The 12,582-nt window shown below is 39.9% G+C and overlaps 1 protein-coding gene across 1 annotated transcript in view; it reads left to right on the forward strand.

Moving 5' to 3' along the window:
- HYKK (hydroxylysine kinase) overlaps positions 1-10,758 on the forward strand; it is a 21,710-nt gene extending 10,952 nt beyond the window's left edge. Inside the window, exons 3-4 of the mRNA XM_006888368.1 lie at positions 9,303-9,486; positions 10,298-10,758. Coding sequence (XP_006888430.1) covers positions 9,303-9,486; positions 10,298-10,758 — 645 coding nt within the window. The remainder of the gene's footprint in view (positions 1-9,302; positions 9,487-10,297) is intronic.
- The last annotated feature ends 1,824 nt before the right edge of the window (positions 10,759-12,582 follow it).

Here is a 12,582-nt window from a genome sequence, read left to right on the forward strand (position 1 = left end):
TACACACACACACATATATATTTGTTATTGTTAGGTGCCATCGAGTCCAACTCATAGTGACTCTATGAACAGACAACCTGAACCCTGCCCTATCCTGTGCCATACTCACAATCTCTGACACACTTGAGCCCATTGCTGCTGTCACTGTGTCAATCCACCTTGTTGGGGGTCTTCCTCTCCTGCACTGACCCTCCAACTTTCCAAGTATGATGTCCCTTTCCAAAGAACAGCCTCACTTAATAACATGTCCAAAGTATATAAGATGAAGCTTTACCACCTTAGCCTCCAGGACACACTCTAATTACATTTTTTCCAACACAAATCTGTTTGTTCTTTTGTCAGTCTATGGGATTTTCAGTACTCTTCTCCAGCACCACAACTCAAAGGCAATCTTCTTCTGTCATCTTTATTCACTGTCCAGCTGTCTGATGTATAGCATCTGGTTGCCATTCTCAGTCAAGATGGTTCTCTGGCTATTAAAAAGTCAATGATGAGGAATGAATAAGTTTAAGCTGCACTAAAGGCATTAGCAAAAAATAAGGCCCCAAGAATTGATGGGATACCAACTCACATATTTCAGTAATATTTGCAGTCCTGGATGTGCTCGCCAGTCTGTGCCAGGAAATTTGGAAGGGAGCTACCTGGCCAACTGACTGGAAGAAAGCTATATTTGTTCCCATTCCCAAGAAAAGTGATCCAACAGAATATAGATCTTTTTGAGCAATATTATTAATATCACATGCAAGCAAAATATTCCTGAAGATCATCCCAAAATGGCTAGAACAGTATGACAGAGAACTATCAGAAGTTCAAACTGGGTTAAGAAGAGGCTATGGCACAAAGGCTATCACTGCTGATGTCAGATGGATCCTGGATGAATGTAAAGAATACCAGAAGAATGTCTATTTGTGGTGGTTTTTTTTTGTTTGTTTGTTTACTATGCAAAGGCATTTGACTGTGAGGATCATAACAAACTATGGCTAATATTGAGTAGTATGGGAATCCCAGAACACTTAACTAGGCTTATACGAAATCTATACCTAGTCCAAGAAATTATTGTCCAAACAGCATAATTTAAAATTAGGAAAGATGTGTGTCATGACTTGTCTAAGTAGGAAAACAGGACTTGGGGACAAAGGACTGTGAACATCTCTCTGAAAGGGCCAGAGAGAGTAAGAATAGCACAGCCTCTCAGTGCCCCAGAACAGAGAGCAGATAAAGAGCCCATAACACAGGCCCATGGTTCCTCTCAAGCCAAACCAACAGCAAGAAGTTTACTTATTCATTGTTAACTCACAAACTCATAATTGTGGTACTGAGAATGAGGTTTATAAGGGAAGTAAGTTGGAGAGTGGGGCAGGTAAAGAATATCACCCAATACAGGTCCAGGTTTTAGTCCAAGTTCCAAAGCACAGTTCCTCAATTAGTCCAGGCTCTGGTATCAGTTCAGCAGTCAAATCCAAATCATCCAGCAAGATTTGCCTCGGAGTAGTTATAAGTGAGCTTCTCCTTTAAGCCTCTGGCAAGAAGAGCACAACCCTTTAACTGTGGCCTTTATCTCAGGACTCCTCTGCTTACACCTTGCCATAATTTCTCCATTGCAATGCCACAGTCTTGCCACTACTATCACTAGGGTCTCGCCACCAGGGTCTTTCTCCAGTCTCCTTTAAGTCTTTCCACCACAAGTCTTACTGCCCAGTGTGGAAAACACTCTTTATCTTAGCCTTTTCTCATAGCTGTTGGTTATTTTCAAGATCATGTGTCTGCAGTTAAGGTAGCTAGAGACCAGAGGGGGCTAACTGTAATGGCTCAAAAACGACAACTTTTAGGGTAACACCTCAGGGCTGTATCCTTTCTCCATATTTATTCATTATATATGTTGAGCAAATAATTTGAGAAGCTCAATTTTATGAAGAATTATGCAAATTGCACAACCTTACTTGCTTAAAGTGAGGAGGATCTGAGGTGCTTGCTTGCAGAGGATCAAGGACTGCCACTTTCAACATGGATTACATCTCAACAAGAAGACAAAAGTCCTCACCACTAGATTAGTAGGCAACATCATGATAGATGGAGAAAAGATTGAAATTTTCAACTATTTCATATTGCTTGGATCCACGGTCAACCCTTGGCACCAGAAGTCAGAATATCAAGAGACATTTACCATTGAGAAAGTCTGCTGGCAGGGATCTCTCTAAAGTCCTGGAGAGTAAGGATGCCAGTTAAAAGACAAAGGTACACCTGATTCAAGACATAGTCATACCAATCACCTGGTATGCATCTTAGAGGTAGACAATGACAGTAAAAGAATCAATGCATTTGAGTGTGGTATTGGGGAGGAGTGCTGAATATTACAAGATTGCCAAAAGAATAGAGAAAGTTCAATCAGAGTGCCTCTTTGAGGCATGGATGGCGAAGCTTTGTCCCACATATTTTGGGCATGTTTTTAGGAAATGTTACTGCTTGGAAAGGGACATCATGCTTGGAAAGGTGGAGAGTCAGTGAAGGCGAGGAAGACCCTTGGTGAGATGAACTGATGCAGTGTCTGCAGCCATGGGATCAAATGTGTAGGAGATGGTAAGGCTGGTGCAGGACAGGACAGGACAGGGCTCAGATCTGTTGTACATCGGGTCAGTATGAGTTGTACTGGACTTGACACCACTTAACAATATGATATATAATAAAGGTAACATATATGAAAGGTAAAAAAAAATTAAACTGTATGGAGAGCAGTAAACTGAAAAAATAAGTTTTTCTCTCCACCATCTCCTTTCTTATCTCACTCCTCAAAGGTCACAACTGCTAATATTTTCAGTGCTTACTATGCAGAGTATTTTTGTGGTCCTCAGCTAATTTTAACACCCCCAATGGTAAGGAGATCCAAACCATGTCATGTGAGAAATAGCTGAAGGAAATAGAAATGTTTAGTCTGGAGAATAGAACCCAGAAGGTACAGGAGTGCTGTCTTCAAATATCTGAGGACAGTCATGTGAGGGAAGGACTGATTCTGTTCTGGATGGACACAGAGGTCATTCAGCATTCATAATATCAGAAAGGCAAATCTGAGCTCAGCAAAATGTAACAGCCATCTCAATAAGGGTAGAGAGTCAGAGGTCTTATGACTAATTGACAAGGATGCGGTCAGGAGAACAGAAAATTAGTGGGAAGTCTTCAAACTCAAGGTCATAATGGTGGGTGGTAAAGTAATTTTAGAGAATCATCCTGAACATTTTGAAAGAAATAAAATAAGCACAACTCAAAACGCATAATCAGTGAGAGTAAATGGTACATGTAGGGGGCTGGGGACCCATAAAAAAACATATCATGAAACCAAAAGATAAAAAAAAAACACCAAACCAAAGAGGAGAAAGTAAAGGAACATGGACACTAGACTACCAGTGTCTGGACAGCAGAAAACAGTGCATCAGGGCACAGAGCCAAGAGCATCTCTCTGAAAGGACCAGAGACAATGAGAATAGCACAGCCCCTCATTGCTCCAAAGCAGAAAACAGATAAAGTACACAAGCCCAGCCCTATGGTGCATACAGAGCCACACCAGCAGAAAGAAATTCATTTATTCACTGTTAACTCACAGACTCACAGTAGTGGTACCTAGAGTGGGGTTTATTAGAGAACTAAGTGGGAGAGTGGGGGAAGCAAAGAATATCTTACACTCTAAGTCCAGGTTTAGTATAAGTCCCAGTTCACTTCAGCAATACAAATTCAAGAAGCCTCTGGTTTCCTCAATCAACCAACAAGGTTTTCCTCAGAGCAGCTATAAGTCAACTTCTCCTTCAAACATCCAGCAAGAATAGTAAAACCTTTAACTATGGCCAGTACAAATGCAAAAAGCCTCACTCAGGTCACACCTTGCTACTGTGTGTCCACAGCAATGGAACCGTTTCTCCATCACCATCACCAGGGTCTCTCTCACCAGGGTCTTGCTCCAATCTCCCTTAAATCTTGCCACTCAGTATGGGAAGTTCTCTCTCTCCGTCCCTCACTCCCCCCCATTCCCACAAGTGTTGATGATTTGCAAGACCCTGTGTCTGCAGTTAAGGTAGCTGGGGCTCACTGTAATGGCTTTAAAACAAGCCAGTTTTTAGGTTAACACCTCAACTATAAATGGTTCAACCAGAAAAGAATATATGAGAATGATGACACATTGTGGGAAATGCAAACAAAATCACGGAACAGTTTATGTAGGAATTATTAAATGGAGACATCATTTACTGCATAAACTTTCATCTTTGTTGTTGTTGTTATTAGGTGCTGTCAAATCCAGTACAACCCCCTAGCAATCCTATGAACAACAGATCTGAACCCTGTCCTATCCTATGTCATCCTCACACTTCCTAACAAACTAGAGCCCTTTGAGACACTGTGTCAATCCACTTGGTTGAGAGTATTCCTCTCCTTCACTGACTGCCTGCCTTTCCAAGCATGATGTCCCTCTCCAAGGGATAATCCCTCCTAGCAGCATGCCTGAAGTATGTGAGGTGAAGTTTTATCATCTTTGCCTTGAAGGAGCACTCTGGCTATTTTTTCTCAGACATATCTGTTCTTTCTTTCTTTTTTAATTCATTTTAATGAAAGTTTACAGAACCTTAGAATTTCCAGTCATTCATTGTTAAACTTTTCTCCCTACCCACCCCCTCCCCCAATTCACTCTTCTCCTTAAAAAGAAAGAAAAACTCTTTCATTCTTATGCAATCATCCCCCCAAGTCCACTCCACTATGCAGCCTTCATTCTGGACTTCTGTCATGAAAATACCCATTCATATATCCCTTTTAAGCAGTTCTCTCCCTCATCTGTTTCAATGCAATATACATTCTTCCTCCCCTTCTTTTCTGTCTTCCCTCAACACTGATGTCAGTCCTGTTTTACAACAGTGGCCCTATGCAATATTTGTCCTTTTGTAACTGAGATATTTCACTCAGCTTAATGTCCTCCAGGGTCATCCATTTTGCATAATATTTCATGAGTTCCTTGTTTTTAAATGCTGCATAGTATTCCATTGTGTGAATATATCAGAGCTTCTCTATCCATTCATTTGTTGATGGGCATTTGGGTTGTTTCCAGCTCTTTGCTATTGCGAACAAAGCCACAATAAACATGGGTGTGCATATATCTGCTTGGGTGGCAGTTATGGTTTCTTTAGGGTAAATTCCCAGTAGTGGAATTGCTGGGTCAAATGGTAACTCTCTTTGCAACTTTTTGAGAAAGCACCATACAGCCTTCCATAGTGGGTGCACCATTTTACACTTCCACCAACAGTGAATAAGGGTTCCAGTTTCTCCACAACCTTGCCAGAATTTGATGTTTTCTGTTCTGCTAAATTTTGCTATTCTTACTGGGGTGAGAAGATATCTCATAGTTGTTTTGTCTATTTGTTCTTTTGGTAGTCCACGAGATGTTCAGTACTGTTCTCCAACACCACAGCTCAAAGGCATCAATTCTTCTTATGTCATCCTTATGCAATGTCCAGCTGTCAGATGCATAGCAAGTGGTCATAAAGACCATGGCCTGAATCAGACCCACCTTAGACTTCAAAATGACATCATTGCTCCTCAAGAATTTGGAGAAGTCCCTGACTGTTGGTACCAAGGTGATGATTGTGGCTCCAAGTAAGATGATATTTGTTGACTGAATATTTTGTTCATCCATCATGTTGCCTGCTGGTCCAGTAATAAGGATTTTTGTTTTCTTGATGTTGAGATGCAATCCATATTGAGGCTGTTTTCTTGATCTTCTGCAATAAGTGCTTCTAGTCCTCCTCACTTTCAGCGAGCACGGTTGCATCATCTACATAATGCAGGTTATAGATAAGTCTTCCTCTGATCTTGATGTAATATTCTTCATAGAGTCCAGTTTCACAGATAATTTGCTCAGCATACAGATTGAATGGGTATAGAGAAAGATACATTCCTGATACATTCCCGCCTTAATTTTAAACCATGTAGTGTTCCCTTGCTCTGTTCGCCTAACAGCCTCCAGGTCTAGGTCTAGGTTTTGCATGAGCACAATTAAGTGTTCTGGAATTCCCATTCTTCCCAATGTTAGCCATTAACTTGTTATAATCCACACAGTCATATGTCTTTAGATATAGACATTCTCTGTTATTCTTTACTTTCAGCCAGGATCCATCTGACATCAGCAGTGATACCCACAGTGCCAAAGTCTCTTCTAAATTCTGCTCTGGACTTTTCACAGTTCCTTATCTATGTACTGTTTCTAGGGGATTTAATACATACCATATAACTAAGTATTGCTTACTAAAACTATTTTTATTTTTTAATTATTATTATTGTGTGTGTGTGTGTGTGTGTGTGTGTGTGTGTACTGTTAAATCAGATCTGACTGGTTCAGAGATTGTCCCTCATTCTCCAGCAGAGCATCTGGCGGATTTGATAAAACTTTTTTTTAAAAGAAAGAAAATTTTTTAAAAAAAGTTTTAAAAAACTTTTAAAGGGAAAACTTTCTTCTAAAACTATAGAAGCTTGTGTACCTACATACTGACTTATTAAATAAAATGGGTTCATTACTTGAAAACCACTCCAACGGATGACCACCTATTTACATTCTGTTGTGTGCCATCGAGTTGGAACTGACCCATAGCTAACACTCCAGCAGGTTTTCGGAGGCTATAAATCAAACAGGAGGAGACTGCTCATCCTTCTATAGATTAGCTGACAAATTTGAACCTCATACCCTTGGGATTGCCATGCAATCCCTCTAGGCCACCAGAACTCCCTATTTGTTTAAAGAGCTCTTTCTAGTTTGCCTTCTAGAACTCTGTAAAGAAAGTTCTGTATTTTAAGTCAAAGACCTTGATCCAAGTCTCTGCCTTTTCAGTTGTCATTGTTTGGTGCCACTGAGTCGACCACAACTCATAAAGAGCTACCCAGTGAACAATAGATCTAAGCCCTGCCCTATCCTGCACCATCCTCACAATCTCTGATATGCTTGAGCCCATGGTTACAGCTGTATTGTCGATCTATCTCGTTGATGATCTTCCTCTGACCTTCCACCTTCTCAAGAATGATTTCTTCTTCTAAGGACTGGCTTCTCCTGAAAATATGCCCAAAGTATGTGAAACACAGTTTCACCACTGTTGCCTCTCAAGAGCAATCTGGTTGTACTTCCTCCAAGACTGACTTGTTTGTTCGTGTTTTTTAGAGGTTTTTTTGGGCAGTCCATAGGATATAAGTACTCTTCTCTAATACAATTCCAAAGCATCAGTTTTTCTTCTGTCACCCTTATTCACTGCCCAGCTTTCAGAGACATAGGAAGCAAGTGAAAGACAACAGCTTGGATCAGGTTCACCTTAGTCATTGAACTGACATCCTTGTTCTGTAATACTTTGGAGTAGTCCTCAACAGCAGATTTTCTCACATGTCTTTGATTTCTTGATTACTCTTATCATGGGTGTCGATTGTGGATCCAAGTAAAATTAAATCATTGATATCTTCTGTCTTTTCTCCATCTATCATGCTGTTGTGCCTGTTGGTCCAGTGGTGAGGATTTGTATTTTTTGGATGTTGAGATGTGATCCATATTGAAGACTATAGTCTCTGACCTTTTGTAACAAGTACTTCAAGTCTTCTCCACTTTCTGCAAATGAGGTTGTGTCATTTGCATACTGCAGATTGTTGGTGAGTCTTCTCTTAATATAGCCAACCTTCTTGAATGATTTGCTCAGCACACAGATTAGACAGGTATGGAGAAAAGATACAAGCCTGATGCACACCTTTCCTGATTTTAAACCATGCAGTGTTCTTGTTCTATTTAGAGAACTGCTTCCTGGTCTAGGTATAGGTTTTGCATGAGCACAATTAAGCATTTTGCTATTCCCATTCTTCTCAATGCTACACAGTCAAAGACCTTTGCAGAGTCCATAAAACACAAATAAACACTTTTTTTTTGTATTCTCTGTTTTCAGTCAAGATCCAACTTGTTATCTTTGTCTGAACTTGTTTCTCCATTTGTGCAACAATCACAGTAGAGCAATCTAAGACTAAAGGTCCTTCCAGTTTCCTTAACTTTTTGCTCTAAGAACATTTACTTATTCATCAGATATTGCTTGAGCAGTGCCTTCTGTGTGCCAGATCCTACTATACTCCTAGGTGTGAGATACCAGAGTGAACAAAACAAGTCCCTGCTCCTTATGGAACTTACAGTCTAGTGAGTAAAAATAGAGAAATATAGACAGCAAAAAGTGCTAAGAAGAAAAGATACAGAGGAGAGGGAGATGAACAATCAAAGAGAGGCTTGATATTTTAGATACCGTGAGTGGCCTGGACATTGTCAAAGAGAAGGTGGCTTTTGAGAAAAGAGTGATGGAAATTAGGGGCATGAGACAAGTGTATACGAAGAGCATTTGAAGGGGAAGAAATAGCAAATGCAAAGGCCTTCCAATAGTTGGGGGCATGCTAGCAAGTTCCCCAAACAGTAGGGAGGCCAGTGCTGGAGGAGTGTTGGCCAAGGAGACAACAGTAGAAGTAAGAGAGGTAGCAAGGGGTCTAAGTAGCAAGGGGTCTAACTGGCAGGATTAGATATGGGATGAATTATTTAACTTTACAACCCTTTCCAGTTCTCTAGAACTTCTTTAAATCCCTTTTGAAAACCATGGTTAATAATACCTGTTTGCACACTGTTATGGGGATCAAGTGAGATGAATATGCTCTCAAAACTATTAGATCCATAAAAATATTAATGACTACTAAGTATTAAGGGGATCTTTGGTAGCCTAGTGGCAAAAAGCTGCACTGCAATCCTAGAGGCGTGAGGTTCAAATCCACTAGCTGCTGCTCCATGGCAGAAGGATGAGCAATCTCCTCCCGGGGGAATTAATTGCCTCTGAAACTCTGCTGGAGGGGTCAGCTATTGGTTGATTCTAACTCAATGGTACACAACCACCACACTATTATCATTAAATAGTATTTTGTGGATTAATATAAACGGAGCAAGTTGACACCGTGGGAATGCCAGCTTTCTCTCCCAGGCCCCCACTGCTCCCTGTCACCTTGAAGAACATAATCTTTCAGACAGATACAGCAGATCTCCCAGGAGAGTCTCTGTCTTATTGCCATTAAGTCAAAACCAATTCAGATCCTCCTTTGGGTTTCCTAGGCTGGACATCGCACAGGAGGACCGGCCATCTTTCTCCCAGGGAGCCACTGGTAGATTCGAACCAGCAGAGAGACAGACAGCCTTTAAGTGAGCAGCATAACTCGCTACACATTAGGCCATCCTTAATGTCAGCAGTCTAAGTGCTTGCTTTTTTTTTTAATTTATTTAGAAATTCCATCACCCAAATTTAAGTAGTCTTCATCGGGAGAACTTCATCTGGAATCTGAAGAATGTTCCTCTTCTGGAGAAATACCTGTATGCTCTGGACCAGGATCAAAATCGCGAGATTATTGAACAGATTATTCAGCAGTTCAGGGATGAAGTAATGACCAAACTAGATCATTTTAGAGAATGTGAGTATTTCCTCAACCAAATAAATCTCTTTCTTTGTACTAAATTGTAAATTTCCCCATCATTAGTAAAGCATTGAAGGTACACCTTAGGGTCATCAAATTGTCAGAAATTTCCCATATTTGTTTCTGTTATTTTAAAAAGAGTATTTTCCTGAAAATTGATACATATGAATGCCCCTCACCCCCATCCTCTATGTTAGGAGCTCTGGTGGCTTAGTATACTGCATGTTGCACTGCTAGCCGAAAAGTTGGTGGTTTGAGTCCACCAGTGTCTCCATGAGAAAGGCAGGCAGGCTCCTTCTGTTAAGATTTACAGCCTCAGAAGCCCAGTGAAGGGCGGCCATGACAGAGTCAACTCAAGAGCAGCAGGCTTTGTTTTGGTATATGTTACATGATTCTCTCTCTTCTCCCTACTGAATCTGCATCTTTTAAAAAAAAAAATTACAATTTCTCTGCTTTTGCCCATATATTTTTAAAATAAGCCTATATGTCAAACTCTAAAAATTATTGTTTTGGACCTCAGACACATAGCATTAATTGAACAGCTATGGCTGAGAAAGATAAATGAACGGGAGTGTTATGTAACTGTGTTTTGTTTTGTTTTTTTCATTTTTTATTTATTTATTTATTTTTTTTATTTTTGTGTGAGTGTACTGTCAAATCAGATCTGACTGGTACAGGAGGAGATTGTTCCTCCTTTTCCTGGCAGAGCATCTGGTGGATTTGAACCATGTGCCTTTGGGATTGTAGTTGCAGCTCCTTGCCACTAGTATGTAACTGTTTTTACATGACTTGGATTTTTTGCTTTCAGGTATCAATCATGGAGACCTGAATGACCATAACATTTTAATAGAGCCCAGCAGTTCAGCCTCTGGAGATGCTGGCTATCAAGTGTCTGGGATTTTAGACTTTGATGACATGAGCTACGGCTACTATGTGTTTGAAGTGGCAATCACCATCATGTACATGATGATTGAAAGTGAGACACCCATACAAGTGGGAGGCCATGTGCTTGCGGGCTTTGAAAGTGTAATCCCACTGACAGCTGTTGAGAAAAGTGCTTTGTTCCTACTCGTGTGCAGTCGTTTTTGTCAGTCACTTGTCATGGCTGCACACTCTTGCCAGTTACACCCTGAGAACAAAGAATACCTGATGATTACTGCAAAAACTGGGTGGAGGCACTTACAGCAAATGTTTGACATGGGCCAGAAGGCTGTAGAAGAAATCTGGTTTGAGACAGCAAAGTCCTATGGATCTGGGGTCTCCATGTGACCAGTTCACATTAAGGCTGGTCATTACCAAATAGGATCAAATCTAATTCTGTGAAAGATGCCTATACAAGCAACAAGACATTGATCAATTCTGAATGACTAAGCAATGAACCACTCCAGTCTCAGGACCAAAACGTTAAAGAACTACATAAGCAAGGAAGTCTTTCTGTGTGTCTCACTTGCCTTATGTATAAAATATGTCTATTGATATGGCTTTGAATCGGGTTAAGTCTTAAGGTTTAAGACTAACTCTGAAATTAATGACTTTTTTAAACTTTGGGAAGAATACACAAACAGGTATTTTAAAGGGACCTACTACCATATCACCAGCACTGTGAAGTCTTCTCTAATCTCCCCTTTTGCTCAAATACAACTGCACTTTGTCCTTGTCATTGCACATTATTTTACATAATGGTTTTTTAGAAATAACGAAATGATAGAATATTAGGATTATATAAATAAACAAGATGACTGCATATTAGAAAGAAGACTAGAGATAATAGGGTATATACTAAGACATCTTAGTGGGAACTTGGATGTCTTTCTATGAAATTTATAAAAGAAAAATAATTTCACTTGCTTGAGAAGATAACTGAAACTGGAAGTCCAAACAGAGGGTGCCAGAGGTAGATGCAACAAGGCCACATTCGGAACTACAAAGCACAATTTCCATGCAAAGGCACTAAATCCTGAAAGACAATGATTAGTTTTAAGACTGGATACCAAGAAAGTCCCTAAGTAGATTTTGTTAAACTTTAAAAATATAACTTGTGTATGAATATGTAGCAGATTTAGTATTTCCTTCACTGACTACTTATCCTGTCTCCCTAAGTATAGGTTAGTAATGGCTGTTATTCTTTTGGTTTTAACTATCCATTCCCAACATATGACTCAACAACTCTGTCCACTGACACACTCTTGGCAGCAGCTCTTACATTATCTATGAAAAGGCCTTGGTAATCTCTGTCTCTCTCTCTAACCATACTCCCAACTAAGTCTCTTCATTTCATTGTTTCTTTTAGTAGTATAATTTTCAACTTCTTTATGTCTCAATTTCATTAGCTGTAAACTCAGTAATATCCATTTCAGAGAGTTACTTGTAAAGACTACATAAGATAATGTGGTATGTTTAGCACACTGCTTGGTATGTAATAGAGACTCAACATTTACTTAAATATTACTCAATAAATGAATCATATAACCAGTCACCTAAACTCAAAATACTAGAATAATTTTTTTTTTGTCCCTCTCAAGCTTATTCAGTGAGTCCTGTTGATTCTTCAACTCATACAATTTTAGGTTCTAAAGTTCATAGAATGATAGAAGTTTAGATAATAATTCCTGCCAACATTAAATTTCTAACATTATTGTTGTTGTATGTTGTTGTGTCTGAACTGACTCATAATTGACCCTCCAGTGGGTTTTCAGAGGCAGTTTAATCACTTGGGAGGAGGATGACCATCTTTCTCCTGCAGAGTAGCTAGTGGATTTGAACTGCACACCTTTGGGATTATAGTGTAGTTTCTTACCACTAGGCTGCAAAAGTTCCCTAAATTCCCAATACTGTACAATAAATGCCAACTTTTTAAAAATTTTTTTATTATTTTTGTGTGAGTGTGCCATCAAATCAGATCTGACTGATACAGGAGGAGATTGTCCCTCCTTCCTCGGCAGAGCATCTGGTGGATTCCAACCGTGCGCCTCTGAGACTGTAGTTGCAGCTCCTTGCCAGTAGGCCACCAGAGCTCCCCTTAAATCCCAACTTTTACTAAGTACCAAGTACTTGACATGCATTATCTCGAATTAAACTCGTGAGATAAATACC

The sequence above is a fragment of the Elephantulus edwardii genome, unplaced genomic scaffold (genome assembly GCF_000299155.1).
Source record: "Elephantulus edwardii isolate Elephantulus edwardi_28Jun2011 unplaced genomic scaffold, EleEdw1.0 scaffold00066, whole genome shotgun sequence".
In the NCBI taxonomy this organism is placed as follows: domain Eukaryota; kingdom Metazoa; phylum Chordata; class Mammalia; order Macroscelidea; family Macroscelididae; genus Elephantulus; species Elephantulus edwardii.